Source organism: Tubulanus polymorphus, chromosome 3 (assembly GCF_964204645.1).
Source record: "Tubulanus polymorphus chromosome 3, tnTubPoly1.2, whole genome shotgun sequence".
Lineage (NCBI taxonomy): Eukaryota > Metazoa > Nemertea > Palaeonemertea > Tubulaniformes > Tubulanidae > Tubulanus > Tubulanus polymorphus.
This window is the reverse complement of record NC_134027.1, coordinates 18,941,486-18,965,192: the sequence shown is the minus strand read 5'-3', so window position 1 is coordinate 18,965,192 and position 23,707 is coordinate 18,941,486. Positions and strand designations below refer to the sequence as shown.

Genomic DNA, 23,707 nt, shown 5'->3' with positions numbered 1-23,707 from the left:
TAAATCAAAATAGACGGGTACTTGAGAGAAATGACTGAGATTTCAAATAAATTCTTAAAAGGGGAACACATGACATTCCATAGATGTATAAACATAATGTCATATCGTTGTACTACATCAAAGTGTTAGATTTAAGTATCGGATTACAGACTGCAGTTTGTATTGCCCATAAAGACTGACTAGGCAAGGTAAGAGCTAGTTTCAGCTTACCCTAAAACTAATTATTACTGTCAAGTTTTGATACAATGTCTATGATTGGCTGGAGAAAGAGTTTGGATCTCTATTCATTAACCGGTAGTTTCAGACAGCAAAGTGAAAATGGGGCCTGCTTTGCAAAAAAGTCAGATCTCATACAAGGAAAAAAGAATGGAAAAATATCTTCCAGTGAAGGAGCATGACAAAATATCGCAAGCAGAATTCATTCATAAAAGAAAATCCGCAGAAATAAAGAGATTAAGATATTATTTATAAAAACATGTGTGCAGGATAAAATAAGCAGTTTATCGAGAGATACACTACAGATTATGATTACTGTAAATAAATGTTACACTAGAAAATGAATGACTTCGACAGTTTGTTACTCATGCGTACATATTAACGTACATGCCAGAGGCTCATCCAAGTAGTAGAGACTTCTGGCACTTGAGGTTACTAATCTACACACAAATTATATGGTCTGGTAAACCTATGTAATACGCCAGTTTACAAAGAAAAGAAGATATCTTTCAGGCAAATATCATAATCCAGCAAATCATCCTTGACTTATCCAAATGACAGGTTTTGTGGATGTCCAACTCATTCATATAAACTCTCCAGCGCCCAATCATCTGTGACTTTGGTCAGGAACACTGACCATGTCCTCAAGGCTACTTAATAATACTGATTGTACGTAATCCTGTTACACTGGCGCATTCATCCGTGTATAGTTATTAGTTTCAGATAATTACCCTTTATAGGATATATACACCACGAATGTAGGTAAAAATGTCCCGGGAAAAAATGCCCCATAAGGGAGAAAAAAAAACGTCCCAGTCTATCATTACTAATTTAGTAAATTTCACATAAAAATAACACCAATGAACAAACCTGTTGTGTAAATTGCACACTAACCATAAAAAAGAATTCATTGAGTGACCATGAGAATTATTTTGCCTATTGAGAACATGTGAACTCATTACATGATCTTTCAAATTTAAGAAGATGTTATATTTATAATACAAATCATCACATCAAAGTAGAGCCATTTTGTAATAATGTTAAAATTGTTATTAAAATGTATTACCAAGTTTGTTCTCTAGTGTTATTATGAAGTGAAATTAACTACATTACCAAGTTAGTAATGATAGACAGGGACATTTTTTCTGGGGACATTTTTTCCTGGGACATTTTTACCGTATACCATTTACCACAAATGATCATCAATACGGCAAGAATTCTATGATTCAACCCATGTCAGATATGTTGAAAAAGTGCATAATGCATGCTTACAAAGTTGATTAGTCTTGTCTACCAGCTCATTTAGTTACAAATAAAAATAATTATTGTGGGATCCTCTTTATACTATAATCACAACACAGATATACGGCAGTGCCTTATCAATCGTGACGGTCTAGTTTTAATTATAGATGACAGCATGTACCAGTATTTTCTTTCGTAGGTTAGAAAAAGCAGAAGTTATGACCATTTTGTTTCATGAAATACATTACACATCCCCACATATTGGAAGATGGAATAATTGGAGTTTTATATTGCATAAGAAAAATTGTTACAAGGCTATTAATCAAGCGATGGACAAATTTCTTACGACATATATCTGACTTGGGCCAACTATACATGATTGGTTTATGGAAAATTCAGCCATACAGAGATCACTATTCGGTTTACATCCGGCAAATGACCATTATTCTATCTGCTTTGTGCCATTCATTAGAATAGATTACCCTAATAGCCATGGTCACATTTAACACATGTAGTGCTTCATCTAGCCAAAAAAGAGGGGTGGGTGGCCCAGCCACCGAAAATAGCCGCTCTCATGCCCTTCAGATGTACCCTAATCCTGTCCTTGTGCCCTTGACACTTGGTCAGTCCACCCTCCCGCCTCCTTAGCCAATTTTTTATCAACAATTTATACTTGAATAGTATTCCAAGAGGCAAGAAAACAGTCAAAAGTAGGTAATTAGCAGCTTAGAATGGTGTCAGCTATTCATCTTATCAACATTCCATTGTGTTCCTTATTTGGCCAGTGTTGTATTATCTTTAGACACCTGTTTATTAGCGAAGTGTGTGCTTGTTCTCAATGTATGCTTATGTAATTGCTATGAATAGTCTACATACAGACACACTAGCCGCGATCACACAGAGACGATTTGACCCGGGCCATTGGCCCGGATCAGGCTCGGACCAAATTTGGCCCGTGCCTAATTAGAGAGCGCATTGACATGCAAACCATTCACTCGATACTAAACAATGGTCAAACAAAGCGAAATGGATCATTTCTAGTGCAATTCAAACGTAATCATTTGTCTGGTGCTAAAATTTGGCTCGGGCCTGGTCCGACGTTTTTGGTCGGGTCAAACAGACTCTGGCCCATTTGGCACCCGTGTGAACAGTTGTTCCGGGCCAAAAATGCTCATGTGATTGCGGCTACTGACTAGTGTATCCTTAGCCGCGTTCACACTAGATTTGGTGCTTATGAAGTACTGTACTTGGTTGGTGCCGAATTCACCAAAATACGACGCTTACACAGCCATTTATGTTCACACGACGAGTCGGCAATTGGGTGCTTAGTAAGGTCACTATAGTAGTTACCCGGTGTGCCGAATGAGGGGAGTGTATTTAGCCGTAATCACACGGAGACAATTAGGCCCGGGCCAAATTGGCACGGATCAGGCCGGGCCAAATTTGGCCCGTGCCTAATTAGAGAGCACGTTCACACGCAAACCATTCACTCGATACTAAACAATGCTCAAACAAAGCGAAGTGGATCATTTCCGGTGCCAGTTGCAATTCAAACGCAATCATTTGTCTAGTGCTAAAATTTGGTCCGACGTTTTTGGTCGGGCCAAATTTTGCCCGGGCCAAACAGGTTTAGGCCCATTTGGCGCCCGTGTGAACAGTTGTTCCGCGCCAAAAATGCTTGTGTGATCGCGGCTTTAGTGTTGAGTGTATTGAGAGTATATCACGTGGATGTAAATACGCGGCTAGCTAAGCGCTGAATCTGTGTTCACACTACAGAAAATACGCAGTCTGCTCAGTTCGGTATTGAGATCAGGTTTTCGACGCAAAATCACTTTCCACGCTTAACCCTTACAATACCACTACCGTATGGCATACGGCACAAATTGGCAAGCTAGCAAACCCGTACCGTATGTGATACGGTATCACTTAACCCTTCTTCTAGAAGGGCATATCTATCAGTATCAGTCGGTGCTGCCATCTGCATAAAATCCAAGATGGCAGCAGCCAGGAAAAAACAATTTGGCTGGATGAAACGGTTCAGCAGCTCGTATATGATGCTGACAGATATTATGCTGGGGACTTGGAATTTGGTAGTGAACGAATTGAGAGTGACAACGAATATGACAGTGCAGTTCAGATGACGAGACTAAGTCAGAAAATAGGTTTAGTGCCGGCAATGATTTTGATGATGAAAATGAAATCAGTGACAATTTTTTAGACCCTGTTGATCCGGTTGTCATGGCAACGGACACCAATAACAATATTGAAGAACCAGAAACTGCCCATCCTCAAGGTCACATATATCCAAATTATTTGTCTTATTTGTAAGCCTAAAGGTTATCAACACCATGGTACATAATATATCAGTGTCAAATACATAGCTTACAATTTTAAAAATTCTTTTGCTTTGAAATTTTTACTACATAAAGTAACGATATATGGCATACAATTTCAGTTAAAATTGAATAGATCAGTGCATTTTCTTGGGAGACAGAGCAGTTTATCTGAAACTTTTTCGTGAATTTTCTTTCATGGCGGCCATCTTGGAGTATGTGACCTTGACCTCAAGTTGACTTATGTCCAAATTATTTATTTCTACTTTGTTGGCCCAAAAGTGTAGCATTTTTTCTGCGTATAACTTACACACATACAGACTGTAGATGAAATCACTGTACGCAAGCGTATTGTGTTACAAGCCAGATTTTATTTTGAGCATATATATATATATATATATATATATATATATATATATATATATATATATATATATATATATATATATATATATATATATATATATATATATATATATATATATATATATATATATATATATATATATATATATATATATATAAAGTTCTTGCTGGTGTAGTGCCCTTTTCTGTTGGTACCCATCTGGATCTGCCCCTGAAAGTTGCGATTACATAGATTTACCACAGCTACGTTTTGTTAACTCTGCACACAACAATTAGATTGACGAAACGATGTATTATTAAAGGTCACTGAGGAGACAACATCGAAAAATAACATTACATTGAATTCTTACCTTGAAGAATTGTGGAATAAACGACGGAAGAGGTTGAGGAAAGAGAGGAGGTAAATCCTCGATAACGCTATTAGGCTGAGGACCGGTACCATACGAACTCGAATAATAATGCGGTTCCTTTAATTTATCAATAACAACGTTTCGTTTTTTGTTTGTTTTGTTTTTGGGGGTTAGAAAGGAGAAATATAAACAAATATTTGATTAGTCACTATAAAATAAAGGATTTTTATACATGCTACAACTCGTTATAAGTAGGGATGTAGGTTTTATCCATTTTGTTAATTGTTTCGTTCAAATATCAAGCATTAATTTGGTTATAAGTTCTTCCATCTTTCATCATTTCTAGAATTAATTTGTCTTTTTTTTTCTTGTGACTGTATCTCATGTAATTGAAAAAAATCACAGTCAGGGATGAGAATAAAGTTGATTCAAAAAGCAAGAGAGACCGCAGCAATATCACATTCAGACGCACATACCGCCCAATCTAAAAGTTTTATTTCTGCTATGAATTTTACAGGGAGATTTGGGGAATCAAAAACGATTTCATTTCATGTCAGAATTGTGATATTTCATCTAAATTCAAATTGACATCAAGTATGAGAACGTTCATCTTGTCATACTGATTACCAATCAAAAAACGTCTTGTATACCATTGCAATACATTTCAATTGAATTGAATCGACAGATTTCACAGATGATCGTTCACATCTTGAGAATATGACAATTGAACCAACCCTGTGATTTCTCTCCGGATAAGAGTGATTTAGAAAACCCAAATAATTTGACAGGCACAATTGTCGGAAACTCAGGGCTCGTCTACTCTGTACAGCTACAGCCTACTGGCAAGTCCCTCATAGCTCATTGATATTTTGTAAAAGAACTTGCATAAGTAATTGACTTATTGTGCTCTATGAAAATTAAATCAACACCAATAAACAACAGGAAAGTGGGAAATTCTCATCCCTGATAGCACAGATTTTTCATTTAGCTCTACTATTTCACGTTACTTCTTAGAGCATATTGGTCAGATCCTGTGTCATTCGCTCACTGGACTTAGAATCCATTGACAAATTTTCAGAACTAAGTAAATATAGAGGGAGAAAGTTGATCTTAGGAATCTAGATATGGCATGGTTTCATAGAAAAGTATTAAATTCAAACATTAAGATAAGTTGCTATCCCACAGAGACAATTTGGCACCGGTGTGAACAATTGTTCTAGAGCAAAAACGCTTATGTGATCGCGGTCTGGAAGCAGATTATGCTTGCTTATCTAGAAATGATAAAAGATGTTACAAGCACTTGAGTCAGATATACTATTTGAATAAACCCGTACATTTTGTTTTTCAAGCGCCTCACGCTGAGCGCTTTTCCATTCATCGTATTTAAACTTCATACGAATTAACGCCTATAGAAAGAATCGCATGAATAATAAATAGCATGGTATAATAGACCCTTGACCAATAAAGGGCACTGAAACTTGACTCATGATTTCTTAAATGATATTTGACAACAGTAGAATCACAAAAAGTTTATTAAACGGTTTGAAATCGAATAACATACTAACCTTAACATCCACTTTCTCTTCTAAATCTTTCTTCTTTAAATGCATTACTTTCTGCAGTTTCACAGCGTCCTTCAAGAAAAAGATAATTTTTTCAGATTCAAGGAGGCATTTGCAGTTTGGAAATCATCCACAGATGTGTCTCGAAACGTAAATGATCTAACTTGATAAAATTCTTTGAAAAAAAAAGAAATTCATGAAGTATTGAAAGAATAAATATACAGTCATTAGAACACAATATTTGATATTCAGTCATAAGATTATATAACTATACATTTTACTAATGCCTTACAGGAAGTTGCATTTACAATTTGTAGTATGCATCTTAGATAATATGATTGTCTAATACCTCATATTCTAATTGCCAAAACCATTTAGATTATAGAAACATATTAACTCTTTGGAAGCCATTTTGCATTATCAATATTATTGAGAAATGGCAGCACTTCCAGGCCCCAAGGGGGTGCGTTGGATCCTGAGTTCCACTAATTTTGTAAAAGAAATATTCACTAACATTTGCTGGAAATATCTCTAAAACGCATCAAATTTTTAGAATTTTTTGGAGATAGGACCCTTCGCACCCGTGGCACTTGCTGCTGCCAGCTCTTTCATCAAATAAGTTCCGCCATATCCTAATTCGCACCCACCCAGAGTGACTACTATTTGTTGAACTAATGCTCAAAGCCACAATGCAGAACAGCTCAAATGTTTGGTCATCAAACATTTGTCATTTTTTGTGATCAAATGTTTGGTAGCTAACTGAACCAACAACGTGAGGAATTGTTTGAATACTAGTATGTAGCAATTAACATACAGGGGCAGAACTGAGGCATTTTTTTCAAAAACGCTACAATCTAACCAACCCTAATTCACAGGAATATGGGAATAATGCCTAACTTGCAGAATATGTCCAATAAGTCCATTCAGATTTCAAATGAAACAATTGTTTAAGATATAATGGCAAACACATAGCCCCCACCCAAAAAACTGGAGTGGATTTAGTGACTAAACATTATTGGAAATTCACTCAGGAAATTTTGGCTCATAAAACATTTCAAAAGTTTAACTGCAGGGCTTTTCAAATTTTTGAGTGCCTTAAGTGAGGCACCCTGGATCCGCCCCTGATATAAGTTTATCGATATCATTAGAAACCATCTCCAGATGACATAAGTGTATACCGTTTTAAGGTAAAGCCAATATCTGAGTTTGTATTACATGCTCCGGGAAAGTTTGTTTGGCAGGGGCCATCATTGGGCGATCAAGTTGGCATCAAAAGAGTTAAATATGTAATCCATAAAATACACATAATTTTCCTGCAATAATTTTTCAATTGTCATTAATTTCACTAGCCAAGTTTATTAAACAGATACAGACGAAATAATAATAAAATAGATAAATTTCAAACCTGTGCATTATATCCAACTTGGCCTCTCTTCGTTTTTATTTTCTGGGAAACGTTATGAAAAAATAATCACTCTTATATACAACATACAATTATCAATTCAATCTTACGACGGCTTGTCCCACTCATTCTAAACCCGACTCATTCCACAAACCCTCTCATACTAAAACCCTTTCAACCGAAGCCCGACTCTCATTCCAAACTAGTGAGGCTATACCAACCACACAAACACTAATCATTCAGCTCATCATGTAGCTCATACCAGATTGGTACTGAGCCAATTTGGCCTCAAACAAGACTAAATCACCATGCGTTTGATTGGGAATTTAATATAAATTATTTTTAGGCCTAAAATAATTAATTCTTCCTCAAAACTCTTCATAGGTGATAACTCTACTCATGAACTGCATGCAGAGCTGGTAGTTTAGCCTGTGCGATAGGTCTAAGAGAATTAAAGAGGCCAAGTTTTAGATTTATTTAAAATAGAAGATCAACTGGTCATCTTATTTCAGATTTACCTTGAATATTCTGCTTTCGTCAGCATTGTAGAGTCGAGCATTATAGAAAACTAAATCTAAATCCATTACTAAATCATCCAGACTATCATTATACTGTCCTTGCTGTAACAATAAACATGATTTACCTTTTACAGACCATGCCCTAATATTGCAGTGCTCCTACCCAACGTATGACATTCAAATGTAAACATAATTTTTAGATGAATGATTGAAACCTACTCTGATTTTTTTGGAAACATTCATCATTGAAAGTGGGCGTTTTATCTCTCGATAATAATCCGGATAATTCCTGAAATTGGTCAAAAATAAAATAAAATCGCTAAACACCAGTACCAAAATACGATATATGGCAAAGAGTTTGTTGGCCAAGTTGTACCTTCTGCTTGGAAGTTTCATGAAAGGTTCTGATAGCGTTTGACCCATTGAATTCTTGTAATTTTTCACAGTATTGTAAAGAGCCCAGAGTGGTCCATCATCGCCTTCATACATAGAACTCTCAGTCCCAGAATCATCGTCCTCTTCAGTATGCGAGACAGATTGACCAAGATCATCTGGAACATCACTATCCGATTGATATTCTAGTGCTGCACAAACTGCAGATAATTTCTGGGCCCCTTGTTTCTTTGCTCTGCAAATACAAAAAGGTTCAATTAACAACTTGTTTCCACGTTCCCAACCATCTATTGCCTAGTTCATATATACATGTAATTTACATAAACTAGATGATTAATCACTGGTAATCGCAGTTATAAGTCAACCATATGAACTAGGCCACTTACACTGTTTCATAATTTACAACACAGATGGGAATTTGTAGACCAGTTTTATTTTAAACCCTGCAATTACCTCTATTCGCTTTTAGTTAACAAATTCCTAGGGTTTCCAAGTTTAAACTGATCTAGAGATTCAGCACCAAGACCATAATCTAGAGCAGTGATTTGCGACTGGGTGGTCAAAGTTGCGGTTTAGGAATGATCCGTAGCACCAACATCGACGAATCTAATGACTGAGCTGCGATACTGCACCAGCCTCTTCATCCATCGCGAAGAGAGACAGCCACAACCACCGGGGGAAATTAGAGCATCATGACGCAATACGAGCAAAACGCTCATTCTCCCCTCCCGATGCCCCTGCATAGGCGAATCACTGCGGTCAAGCTGTGACAGTTAACCATTACTCATATCATAAAAAATACTAGTTCACCTGTTTGGTGTTTTCTATATGCAAAATAAGAAAATTGCGTAAAATTCATCCACATAATCATACGCACGCTTTATTCACCACAACAAGCACTGGTGCACCAAAAATCAATTTTAAAATGCAAAATATTTTCAAATTAATATTTCTATTCTTACGATAAGATTTGGAATACAAGTTTGGCAAGGAAAATGTGTTACATGTACTAAACAGTCTATCAGCAGGACTCCGCACCTCTGATTGGTTGTTGTGACGCATAGGGAACCCCGTTAATGAGGAATGTAGTTACACTGATATGGCTAGACGCCGACTGTTGCTATGCAATAAGTCTGCAGTAAATGAATAAACACACGCCACACTGCCATACAACTCGGCGACAATTTTGGTCTAACTGTAAAAATCTAAGGCTTTCAAGGACATTGTCTGCAAACCTTTCAGATTTAAAGACTCCCACTGACTTTCCCAGCACAAAACAAGGAATTAAGACCCCTAGGCCTACGGTACCGATCCTTGGTGCAAGGTGCCCATTCACACCAAGTGATGTAGTCATTCGCATATTAATTCACCTTGTAAAATAAATTCATCCGAACGAATTATTGATAAAATATAATTCAACAAGAAAATTATTTCAATAAATTATTTGACGCCTGTGAAAAAAATGTAGACTTTCTTGGGATGAGCTAATGTGGGATTGCAAATTTGAAATCGAAGTTTTAAGAAATTTGGGGAATTATAAGATTTGGCGATTGGGTAGGTGATACAGGGCTTCGATTGTAAAAAGTGGTTTGATTTTTTTATTAAAAATTGTCAATTTCACTTTTGCCTCTAAGCTGGTCTGCAACTTCATTGCCTCCATGGTTGAGGAAAGAGCCATTCTGATGTCAGCTTCATCACGACTTTGGAGCATATCGTGTGGCCTAGCCCAGTCGGTTTGGCTGTCACTTGAATCCTGATTGACTGAGTCTGGATTGAAGTGGAAATAACTTGTTTATGTTATTCTGTATGAATTACGCATGTGTTTTGTATGTTGTATTTTCTTATTCTTAATCAATAAAGAATTGAATTGTCCCCTGATACACATGCCATCAGAGGACGCAGAGCGGTATACGACAGCTATGCTCTATAGATTGCTAATTGGGATGATCGTTCTCATGAAACCTGCATACCTCTAATATCGAACATATTTTCTAAAACATTTGAATATTGAAATCACATGTTTACACATTTTTATATTGACCGCTTGTAGCCACCGATAAAATTCACGCCGTCACGCCAGCCCTACACAGATCATAGTTAGCTTAGCTTCGTCATTCCACCAGCATCCCCATGTCAGAGTCTTACTTTTATATAAGACTTCTGCATCGTGTATACATCCGCGATTTTGAACGAATAATCCGATTTATCATTTCTATTTATGCCTGCCGCTTCTGATGTAATCATACATCTATTACTATTACAATACATCTTCTCTTGATTTCAATGCAATATAACATTTCGACGTTCAAATATGGCTCATTATATAATCACAGGAAGACATTCTACATCTTTGTCAATAATATTTTGCCAAATAGCTTGTATGTGTACACATAGACCTGTGACGTTTTGCACATCGATTTAGGGTTGTGATTTGTGAAATGACGCTGAATGGTTAACATTGTTTAGGTTTCATAATGGTAACGTTTTAAAAGGCGTCAAAAAATCTTTCTAATATTATTGTGATCAACTTCTATCACCATTCAACCCAATATAATATAGAAGTTATTTCATTATGCAATGCCCCCTGGTAGCCATATACAAAAACAAATGACCTTGAAACTTACCGCAATCATAGAACATGTTATGAGCTACAACTTTCCAACTGATTGTGGTAACAAAATATGCTTAGGTATCAATATCAGGGATGAGAACTAGGGATTATGAAAAAGCCCGACTTTTGATGAAAATCTCTGTTAATTACTGAAAAACTGCAACATAGGCATTAAGCTCAAAGTGGGGGTTCCCAGCATGATTTCCTGAACAGCCTTGTTTCAATTCTAGATGGCCGCACAAACTGGTTATTTTTTCACAGTAGTTTATATTGGCAATACCAGATGGCAGCACATAACGAAAATCTTTTACTCTTGTGAGCCGAAACATAATGCCAGACACAGCAAACCTTCCACCCCTCCATCAATTTCTCAACGGATCTGGACAATTTAGAAAGCTTGTTTTTTTTAATTTCTCATCAGAAAAAAGCGGGAAACCGCCAAAAAGCGGGAAATTCTCATCCCTGCAATATAATGAAAGAAAGAAACTTTTTAATAGGACGACGACGGAGAATAGAAATTAAAAGTGGAACCCAGGGTGAAGACGAGTTAGGTTGGTTGCTAAGGCTGCTTTTCAAACACATTTGCAAGTCAGGTCCAAACGAAGTTCCACTGTTAGACAAACAGTTGAACATATAATGCAAGTTTAAGGTATTACAGAGATTTAAGGCAAAACGGAATAGTTAGCATCCCTGCAAGTTTGAAAACTAGAGGGAAAAAGGTTCAGAGGCTCGAAATATTGTAAGCTCGATCAACAAAATCGTTGTCAGTATGGATTGATCTTGCCTTACATACAATTAGAGAGGTTGAGAAACGAAGGTATCATTTTAGCCATCGGTGCATGTTTAATCAAAGTTATACTTACCATGACCATCGGATACAGTCTGCTCTCGGCACAATCACCAAGAACCCATGACATAGGCCAATGACCATGCAGTCCATGGGGTACAAGCTTCACATCCATCTGTTAACACAGTTATTTGAAGCTGTTCACAGACTGAACCATAGGCCAACTGCTAACTGTACCCTTAGGCCCTGGAGCTAGTCAAACGATCGACCAAGTGGAACAGAATGAATATTTACCAGCAGTCTCATTAGAATTCTTACATGATATCTTAAAGATTGATTATGGGAATCTTTGACTTGAAAAATGTTTGATAGATCAAGGAGAATGATACAAAACAAACTACGATGAGGGTGTAGGCCGGTTATACACATAATCGGGCTCTAAAAACGGATCGCTGACGCGAAAGTCCAAAAGAATTAATGACGATAAATCATTTTACTAGTAATAGTAAGATAGTTTTCAGCGTTGCTTGACATACGAGTATCGATTCAACAGCATCTAATGTTGAATCGATGTAGCACGTGTACTCGCCGAGTCCATATCACCAATGCGTAAACATTCAATTAATCCGCTGACATACACACCAAGAAAATACAGAAATTTCGGGCAATAAACCACAATACGGAAATAAACAACTAAATCATGGAATAGGCCTGTGTAAAGTGTCGTTTTAAAAATGTATGCGTGGCGCTATTTTAAGTGCGGACTAATACAGATTTACTCCCAGACAGGGTCGGCACTACTTCAGAATTTCAATTTTTTTATTTCGGCAATATTTAATTAACCAAGATACAAAAATTGACCATATACGAACTCAACCTTCCTTTTTTCATATTTAAGCGACTGTGAAAGTTCCAGATGCGTACGTGGCATTAAACGGACGTAATCGTTTGACGTCACGGATTTCACGATAACAATAGGACGTTGTGTACTACGTACCGTCGTCCTAAAAACTAAGGAGGCCGCTAATTGCGTGATAATTGGCTGATCAAAAATACCTGGCCCAGGTATTAAAGATTCCTTTTCAAAGAATACCCATCACAAATTGCAATGAAAAATGGCAAACCAGTAGAAGCTACAGGACTCAGAATTTGGGCCAAAATTGACATTTATGGGCACAAAAAAGTCATAGGACGAGCCTTCTTATGCTGATTGGCCTTTGGGGGATCAAATATAAACGAAAGATCAAGGTAATTGATCAAAGTGTCTTCAAAATTTCCCCCAAAAACTTGAAAACTGTATAAAAAGTGCTGATTTTGGCGAACAACAACTGCTGCCAGTCGGCCATATTGATTCTGACAGGGCCAGCTTTTGGGCTGAAGATGTGTCTAGGGTAGATACATGTGTAACCCAAATATCAAGACATTACATTGAAGCATCTTTAAAACTTCCCAAAATAACTGGATTCTGCCTTTTGACGGATGAGGGACAAGAAGTGACACAATAGCCCGCTGGGACTGAAGTCCCAAGTGGGTAAAAAAGAAACACTGAATCCAAAGATGTGTAACCCAAATATCATGACACTACATTGAAGCATCTTTAAAACTTCCCAAAATAACTAGATTCCATCTATTGACGGATGAGGGACAAGAAGTGACACAATAGCCCGCTGGGACCGAAGTCCAAAGTGGGCTAAAAGGAAACACTGAATCCAAAGATAATGCCTCAAGCAGCGATTATAGGGTTGAGAATAAAAATTAGCCTATTTGTATATACGTGCATCAGTGGTAGACACGAGGTCTGCATATATTATAGTTATTATACATGGCTGTGTGAATTAATAATCGCCTGAGCGAGTCTAGCGCAGTGACTCAGCAGTTATACGGCACTCTCACTCTCTCGCGCATACATTGCCCTTAGATCGATAAATAGGGATATGAAACCGAAAGCCGATCATCCAGTCTATGAACACTACGGTTCACTGGTACCAATCGTATGACAAATCATCCCTTTCATGACTAGTCTGTCAACGCCCTAACCCCACAATTTTTTCACCTTATTTACACTGATCTCAAGAACCATCTATATGTAGGCCTACTGGTAAACATAAAGGGCAGAATTCCCACTTTGGTTGGAGAATGGTCCCTAGTAATTACCTGAACCGAATTCGTTCGCTGGTTTTTGTCATTCCTCTGTGTTCTAAATCTACACGTTTCGATGAGATAAGTTTCTTTAATGTTAACGCATCCTAGAAATTATATCAATCATCATTACTTATCAAGAAAGTAGTATCACATCAAACCTGCTTAATGCAGATGAATTTAATCCAGATTTTAATCCCCATATCAATTTAAGTGTAAGTATACGTATTCAAAATATATTTAATTTTTTACAGACACCAATGACCTTGAAACTCACAATGATCATAGAACATGTCAAGAGCAACAATTTTGCAATTGATTGCTAATTCTACTGCAAAAATTCAAAGAGAAAAAGGGTTTCTGCCAAACAAGGGGAGAGGAGTGGGGCCCGATCGAGTACCATCGTATATATTAAATCAAGGTTTTTCAATATCAGGTGTTGAAGCCGATAAGCGTGGACTTATTATCACTTTTATCAACTGATTTAGAAGAGCCGGCCTAAAAATTGCTTTAAATTCCGAAATATCGGTAACTTAAGTTTTGAAGTGGGCTGCTGGATCACCAGGAACCAGTCAAACGAAAAACCGAAAACATGGAATCGGCTGTTTATTATTGCCAAAAATTTACATCAAACTAAACAGATACAAATCATCCTCACTTACGATGAACTTGCTCCATTATTTTTACGAGTACAGCCAATTTCTCCCCAAAGCTGAATATCAACCACACCCTTAATACAAATACATATATATGGTAACTTGAAAGTAATATACAGCCGATTCAGTTTTTTTCATCTTCACCCGTCAAGGAATTCCAATCCATTAAGCTAAGCCGTTCCCCGCTGGTGGAAGCAAGTTCATTTATGATACTGGACCCCTGGCAAGTGAGGGTTTCCGTTTGACTGGTAAGCTCATGATCCCACTTCAAAACTTTTAGTTACTAATAACTCGGAATTTAAAGCAATTTTTTAGCCGGCTCTTCCAAATCAATTGATAGAAATAGGTCCAGGTTTATCGGCGTCAATATCTGATATCAAAACATCCCGGTTTTATGATGGTACACCATGTGGGGGCCCAAATCCGCTACCCCATGTTACAGAAATAGCATGATACTTCACATTTCTCAAAAATTGCCTGGCCACTGAAACTTGATATTCGAAGCAGTTACAGATAAACCCAGTGTCCAGATAACGTGGCTGCCTACCTTATAAATAAGTGATCCCGGTTCATTAAATGTCCTAGCATTACGACACATTAGGAGCAAATCCTTCTCCACCTCATCTACACTGTTGTACTGATGATCTTGAATTTTCATTGCAATCATTTTTAAATCAATTGGTTCTTTAATCATGTCATAATATTCTGGATAGCGCTGTAAAAGAAAACAAGCCAACTTAACGTCTTAATGTCGTAGAGCAGTTGATGACCACCTAGGTGGAACACTCACACTACGAGGCGGCAGCAACTGGAATGGATCACTAATATTGCGGTCTCCGTCTTTTGCTGTGAAGACGCATCCAAATAATTCTTCGATATTTTCTTCATCAGCTGGTGAAGGTCCAGACTGTAAACAAAACATTTGAATTCAATGATTGAACTGACTTATAAGAAACACAACTTCAGGGACAGCAGTGTTAAAGTTAGTTATATTCACAAAGTGGAATGCAGATGCCGTTCAAAGGTTAATTTGAAGCGTTAGTTATGGACAGCAAAGCAACTCTGATAAACAGCATCCATCTGTTCAACCAAAGGTTCACAGCTTGACAGGCGAGTGATCTAATAAATTCAAGCACTGTTTTAGACTTTACTTCAAGGTTGTATATCTATTTAATTGCAAAAGGTGAAGAATATTGCAGAAGATAAAGACTATGCAGCACTGAGAACCCAGCCTACATGTTTAGTTATCACATTCACTGCTGAACGCATCAAATTTAACGGATTTGATTTGTTAGTTGCGGATTAACTGATCAGCTAATAAGCAAAGATAAGACAGTAATAGACAACACTCAGTTTACTGCAGAGGATCTAAGATTTATTACCTCCGATACATCATTGTTTCCATCATCCTCATCGCCATCATCATCAATATTTTCCTCCTCATCATCATGACCACTCACCTCTGTGCCTGCCGAACCTTCATTTAGCAAATCATTTTTCCGTTCCAGAAACACATCCCAAAGTTCACATGCATCTTGATATTCCGGGGAGATTTTCTGTGAAAAATTCAGGTCATATTTTTCATAATTTGACTCAAAAGTTCCCTCTTCCAATTTCATCGCACTGACTCAAGGAATGTTTAATCGGCGAAATTAAATTGGTTAACTTATGAATAATTCAGCCGATTTTTCCATGTATGTGAAACTTATAGGCCCTACCATATTGGTTACACACAAAAGTTCAGTTTTATTTTAGATCAAACATCAAGTCTCAGAAATTTAGGCCATCAGGTATACTTTTGACACTGTTCGAAACTGCCAATGTTAAATACAGTTCAAGGAGGTTTTTAAGATGAAATAGAACATCACTCATTCTCCAATAATAATCAAAGATGCTGGAAATTTTTTGAAAGTTAACAAAATTCACATACAGATAAGGCATTACTGCTGGCAGTTTCCAACCCATAACTGCTATATAGCAAAAACTCTTGATTTCCGGAGTGTTTGAAACTAAAGGTACTGCCATCGTTCAATTAAGATTTCAATTTACTAAATGACAATTATAGGGATAGAGCACACTGTGAGATAGATGCAGTGTGTTATACATTTTTACAAGTACGTAATATCATTGGGCTCACAATCGAAAGCTTAATTTTTTACATCGAGATGGCCATGGTGTATGGCCATCATTCAGCTAGACCAAGCTAGCCAAACCAGGAGAGCACACTGGAACTGCGAGAGAAGTCGTATGATTAGACACCAAATTGTAATCTCATGACATGTAACAAAGCGACAGGTTACGAAAACCAGTCAGGTCATCATCAGGAGTGCGCAGTGGCTGGCCTTTATTTGGCCGATGGATCTTCTGATGACATGCGTTGATGGATTTCTATGTACAAAACTCGGCTTTGTAAGTTAGATTGAAATATTTTACTGGAGGCTTAGTTACTCAACACTGATTGAAACGTAAGATTTCGAAAAAATACCTTGTAATACGCTTTTGCGTTGGTGATCAATAGTTCAACATCCTGCGACAAATTTTCTAAGTCTTCATACTCATCGTTTTTAAGTTTACTCTGAATTTTAAGTAAGTCAATTGGCTGTGTAACGACATCATAATAATCTGCTGCAGTCCGGCGTTTAGGAACTCGAATAAATGTCTCACAACACAAATGACCATCTTCTGATTTATAATTCCTGATGAGATCATACAATTCCTGGCATGCATCGCTCTGTTTAATACATAAAAATATAATTCAACCTAATGATTTTAATAGAACAGGAAAGCAACAGTTTCCAGAATGGATCATCTTAAATTCGTCACTTAAGGTGCGAGCCCTTATCGGGAGAGGGGGGTTTGGGGGCACTCCCACGGAAAAATCTTCTACTGTCGGTCACACCTGCTCTCCGTGCGACGTTTTGGTCCGTAATTTTGTTAATAATCAGTTTATCTACCTTTATTACGCATCAATTCGTTCAGTGAGGAATTTGCATTCAGAAATAAACAACAATTTTTACTGAAGTTGTTTTTGTTTTCATTCATGAGCGATAGTTAACTCAGCATACGCTTGCGTAATGATGAAAAATCCGCTCCGCAGAAGCTCGGCAACGTTAGAGAGACGTCATCACCTGCTCATTAGCATATCAAAATACAGTAGGTGGCCCCACCTGACGGGCCATAAAAGCCGTTTTTCAGCATTACGCAAGAGTATGCTAGGTAAACTATTGCCGATAGATGAAAAAACAAACAAATCCAGTGCCAGTTCATGATTTACTGCATTAAAGTAAAATAACACAAGCCAATAAATCAAGAACTTAATTCAAAAATTGATAAAATGCACTGAAAGAGAAATCTGGATTTATTAGGCTATAACAATTTCAACAATCCGGAATTTCGGTAATCTGGCATCAGAGAAGCACGTCCAACACTGGGGTACCATCAAAAGCTACATCCTGGTAAACCTGGACCCTTTCCTGACAAGGAACAACTAGGCCTAGGCCTATTCAATAATTGCCTAAATCTCAAGAAATTTCATCCCATGTTAAATCAAAGGGCAAAAAATATATTAATTACCCAATCAAACTGAGCTCGCCTCCTTCTCTTGATAGTAGGTGGCACCTCTGTATCATCACTTCGACTATCAGCTTGCGAGCCTCTTCTGCGTTTAGGCATCTTCGTGACTCATAAACAACCTAACATAACATAAATCAAAAATAATCGTAGGTTATTATCTTATGTATCTCTGGTCCACTTCCCCCGCTGAGCGTTAGATGTGAAGAGCGTAAAGGAGGCTCATAGATAAGTTGATATGTAGTTGTACCGTCTGCTGCAAGTGTAACTCGCCGGATCATTATACACCGAGAATATATCACAACATTGCATTGCATTGCATTGTCAGTTCTCAGCTACAACATCGCGGAGACAGGGCCAGTCACGCATGAATCACAATGAAGGCCAATGTATGTACATGTTTATATTCTTAACCTCTTCATTACCACTTGTGACGTCTCCCACCATGCATGACGTATTTTTTACGTTGCAAATATATGCGTTTACTACAGTTGCTGGTGTGGAGTCACTACGATTTGGTATTAAGACTTTAACAAATCAATAAACTAGGGGTCCAGGGACACCATGCCCACTTGGGAAGTGGTTCCAAATGCTCAACAATCTAATTATTTCAATATTCAACGCCCCCTGGTGACCATATATACAAAACCAATGACCTTGAAACTCACCACAATCATAGAACATGTCAGCAGCTACGATTTTGTAATTGATTGTGATAATAAAATATGCTTCGTTACCAATTTAATATGGAAATACTAAGTTATTCTACTATTCAACGCCCCCTGGTGACCATATTAAAAACCCAATGACCTTGAAACTCAACACAATCATAGAACATGTCACGAACTATAACTTTGTAATTGATCATGATAACAAAATATGCCTAGGTACCAATATAATAAGGAAATACTAAGTTATTCTACTATTCAACACCCCCTGGTGACCATATAGAATAACTAATGGCCTCAAAACTGCCACAATCATAGATGATGTCATGAGCCAAAACTTAGCAATTGATTGTGGTAACAAAATATGCATTGATACGAATATAATATAGAAATACTAAGATATTGTATTATTCAACGCCCCCTGGTGGCCATATACAATAAATTGCCCATGGGCAAAGTGTAGTTTACTTTGAAAGCTAGAGGTTGTTTGGGGTAAGGGCATTGCTTGAAAAATCTTTTTAATTCGTGACTTCAAAGTTCCACAAGTTTATATTGTATTTCATCTTTCTTAAAGAATTATTTTGTAGTCAAATAAGACCAAAGATATACATTTGGTTACGGTCCACGTCCAAAATTTTGTAGGGTACAGGTAGGCGCGGCAGGGAAACTATTTTACATTTTCAAAAAAAATATGTTTCACAATATGAAAAAAATATTCAAATAAGGCCATCCCAAAATAATTGTCTGTTTGCCATAACACCGACTCAACTTTTCAGGATGAGTCGGTAGGTAGGTAGAAATTGTTTTTTGCAAAATTTTTGGGCAAAAAAAACAAATTTATCACCTCTTTTACATTAAAAACAATATATCAAATAATCTACGTTGTGCACAGGAAATTTGTCTAATAGCGTAGACTTCGAGAATTATTCGAAAATTATAACCTCGTCCAGAGCATCATCTCTGTGTTAGAAATGAATAAATTGCTCATGCCTAACGATATGCTTTTTAAATTTTTGAATTATCGCAAATTGAAGTTTGAAAATTTGAGCGAAAAGTATGGAAGCCCTGAAACGACATTACGAATTACTTTTACGAATTACGTTTTACGAATTAGGTTAACGATTTACAATATGAGCTCCCTGCATTTCAAGGTCAGGTCAAGGTCTTATACAATTACGTTTTACGAATTACGTTTTACGAACGTTTTCCATTGACTTTTTGGCTATTGAGTTTTTCGGAAAACCCCGGCTTTGCAATGAAGTCGAATCATGACGAATAATGAATCTGACTGAATTTATTTTGCATTTCGAAATATATACATGTATGTATCAATCGTGAAATTGAGGGAGTTTCGTAGTCAAAAAATGGCTTATGATAGGCCTAATTTCAAATGATTAAAAGTATAGAGATTCAGCCTGCATACGCTCGGATTCATTAATTAATAAATTACAAACACTGACACTGTCCTGTTTGGCAAGGGCACGATGATTAAGACGATACAAAACTTGAAATTATTCGGGGTTCATGGAGATAAAAAGGAATTGGACTCCATATCGGTGCGGATACAATTGTTCAATTGTAACAAATGATCAGAATAAGTCTTAGCTTTTAATAATGAAAATATATATTCATATTTGAAAGCAAAGCGTTTGGGCTGCAATGTCATCCATCATCGTTATTAGTTGAGGAAGCATTCGGCAAAAAATTACAACCGATCACACTACAGGGCTGCCTTCTGCCTGCTACCCCAAAGTTATTCACGACACAGAGAGTGCAACACAACCTTGACCTCTTGTGATAAATTGAACCGAAATGTAGTGGTAAATCGTTGCCCAAAATGTTAGTCATAAAACGTCATTAGTAAAATGTAATTCGTAAAACGTAATTCGTAATGTCATTTCAGGGCTTCCATAGAAAAGTGTCTTCATGTTTCGATACACAAAAACTGTGATCTAAGAAGGCAATATTTCAAACAAACTTCAATATCTCTTAAACTAAAAGAGATAGACTAAAAATTTAAAGAGCAATACACTCATAGCACTTTCAGGTAAGGTTGAAAGACCCAAAATGTATATCTGATCCCAAATGCCTATGGTTTCCATGGAAACCAGCCGAAAAATGGTAAAATAATGAAAATATCGATGTTAGATCAAAAGTTATGATGTATGAAATGGATAGAATAACTAGTTATCAATACTTTATGTTTGCCCTAAGATTATCTAGGAATATCTATTATTATATAGATTATTATTATTTGGTTTCCATGGTAACGACAATAAAAATAGTGAAATATCGAGAAATATTGATATGATTTCAGGTGAAATTATTTTTTTCACCACATAATTATTAAAATGAATCAAACATGATTGTCAAGGCAGGTCTATATTGCAAATTGATTTAAATACACTAAATATAAATATTATTATTTGTGAAATGAATTTTAATAAAGAATAGCAGAAAATCAGGCTTGGCCTAGCTCAAAACTCCGAAATTTGATATATATTGAGGATATCAAAATAAAATCAATCAGTTAAGAAACATAAACCAAGCAATAGTAATAATACTAATCATAATAACTAAATAATAATCCATTTGTTTTGTTTTGAGCTAGATTGCAACAATATTTTGTACATAATTCAATTTTGCTGCTTTTGGAAAAATCCCCTCGGGAGCCTCACTGTCCCATCACGCGCCTCTATTTTGTGCCCATCACAAGCCTCAATTCATCCCATTATATGCCTCCCTTTTTCAACAGCCGCTTTACTCACGGGAACGTAGTGGCGGTCCACGCGCAAAAAACTTTTTTACAGATCATTTCGCAAAATCGGCCCTAATTCAGAAATATAGTGAGAAATAATAATGAATCGGAGTATAAATACAATAATTCACCGCTAGACCAATGAATAATTGTTAAATATTGATCTCACCGCGAGCAGCACGGCGCATCGTCATTCAATAACAAGTGCCGCCCGCCATTTTGTATTGCTCGCTTCAACGCAAAACTTAAACATCCACTTTTCCGGCAGCGATCGCTCAGCCCCGACATGAAATAAAATCATGCGGTCTTCAGTATTTGAATTTTAAGAGCCTAAACCTTTCAATTCCTGATGATTCGTCGCTTATTATGGGTCCTAAGCTGACGAAATTTGCTCTTGAAAAAGGGTCTGTAAAGTATTTCCTATAGGCTACGCTCACGCTTCGTCAACTACGTTTTCTTTTATATTACTAAAGATGTTTCACAAATTGATAGTGTCTCACAGTGGGATGGAATAATAGGATAGGCTATATAACTGTCATATCACTAATGTCTATTTATTAATTGATGAGACCTGTTTTTCTTGGATATTTTGCTCACTTTTTGGGGTACATACCTCATTTATGTCTTAACATAATGCCAAAAATCGCGGACAACAACTGAATATCCGATATATTTCCAGTTCTGTACCAATTAGATGGATTGGCTAAAAGACTCCTTAAGTCCAGTTGAATGAGAGAGAAAATCCTCCATTTTGTCAAATTTCTTGGATTTGAACATTGTTACCATGCCTACGCCACCCTGATTTAGTTGTTGAGACCCCACAAGAAAAATAACTTCATTTCGTAGGCATGGTGACAATGTAAAAATTCAAGAAATTTGACAAAATGGAGGATTTTCTCTCTCATTCAATTGGACTTAAGGAGTCTTTTTGCCAATCCATCTAATTGGTACAGATCTGGAAATATATCGGATATTCAGTTGTTGTCCGCGATTTTTGGCATTCTGTTAAGACATAAATGAGGTATGTACCCCAAAAAGTAAGCAAAATATCCAAGAAAAACAGGTCTCATCAATTAATAAATAGACATTAGTAAGTGTCATATAAAATAAAAGATTTAATTTTAGATTGAAAAACGAAGTTCGTGTTTTGGGGTCATCCTTATTACCGAGATGACATAATTTACCGAGATGAACCAAGATCAACTGAGATGAAATGAAATATAACATATTTATTTATTCCTTATCGATTTTAACATTTGAAATCATATTATATCACTAATAAATACCTTCTTGAGTCATATTTTTCCCGATATTTTGTAAAAATTTTGACTTCAAATACGTAATCTCAGTTAGTATAAAATTTCATTGAATTTGATTGATCAAAGATCTCATCTCGGAAGTTATTTTTCTACAAAAATATCCGACAAAGTATGTAAAATATGACTCCAGCAGGCATTTATTACTGATATAATATGATTTCAAGTGTTAAAATCGATAAGGAATAAATAAATATGTTATATTTCTCGGTTGATCTCGGTAAAATACGTCATCTCGGTAATAAGGATGACCGGTGTTTTGTGAGGTCGCCATATGTGTGGAGCCAGCGGCCACTATCTTTTCAAACGTATCACTATCACTACCAAGACGTTTTTTCTCGGATCTATTGCAGAATAACCACTCAAAACACAAATACACTATCAAACCCCAGCAACTGTATCCCAAGCCCATCGGCGAGCGCCTGTGTGTGTTGTGTGTGTGTGTGAATCGAAGTGAATGTGTGTGGGATTCGATTTGATTTTGGAAGCAAACGTTACGCCTTACTCTCACCTTGACATTTTTCCACTCAATAAAATGACTTATTAAAACAGTATCATATGCTTACCTTGACCCTATTCTATATGTTCAGAGGGCATGAATTATCCGATATTACGAATGATAAGCAACGAAATATACACCCAAGCTTGTACAAAGATGAGAAAACAACCGAGAACAATAACTAATACTCGAGACTCCGCAGTAATGGTCACTCATCGACCAGGAAACAATTTATCCAAAGTAAAGACTTTATCATATTGAGACGAAACGATACCAATTCATTTTGAACAGGTGCTTTTTATGGCAATTTTTGCCACATCT

At 36.7% G+C, this 23,707-nt stretch overlaps 1 protein-coding gene across 2 annotated transcripts in view; it reads right to left on the bottom strand.

Annotated features, from left to right (window-relative positions):
* The window catches only part of LOC141901587 (protein polybromo-1-like), a 54,374-nt gene extending 30,808 nt beyond the window's left edge, over positions 1-23,566 (bottom strand). Inside the window, exons 1-13 of one of the 2 annotated variants that reach the window (XM_074788917.1) lie at positions 23,454-23,566; positions 18,149-18,267; positions 17,061-17,306; positions 15,958-16,131; positions 15,366-15,482; positions 15,123-15,290; positions 13,935-14,026; positions 8,366-8,617; positions 8,209-8,278; positions 7,990-8,091; positions 7,475-7,516; positions 6,073-6,141; positions 5,842-5,913 (exon numbers count right to left, since the gene is read on the bottom strand). In XM_074788917.1, coding sequence (XP_074645018.1) covers positions 5,842-5,913; positions 6,073-6,141; positions 7,475-7,516; positions 7,990-8,091; positions 8,209-8,278; positions 8,366-8,617; positions 13,935-14,026; positions 15,123-15,290; positions 15,366-15,482; positions 15,958-16,131; positions 17,061-17,306; positions 18,149-18,247 — 1,503 coding nt within the window. In that variant the 5' untranslated portion in view covers positions 18,248-18,267; positions 23,454-23,566. The remainder of the gene's footprint in view (positions 1-5,841; positions 5,914-6,072; positions 6,142-7,474; positions 7,517-7,989; positions 8,092-8,208; positions 8,279-8,365; positions 8,618-13,934; positions 14,027-15,122; positions 15,291-15,365; positions 15,483-15,957; positions 16,132-17,060; positions 17,307-18,148; positions 18,268-23,453) is intronic. The other variant, XM_074788918.1, reaches the window with a different exon arrangement.
* Positions 23,567-23,707: the final 141 nt, after the last annotated feature.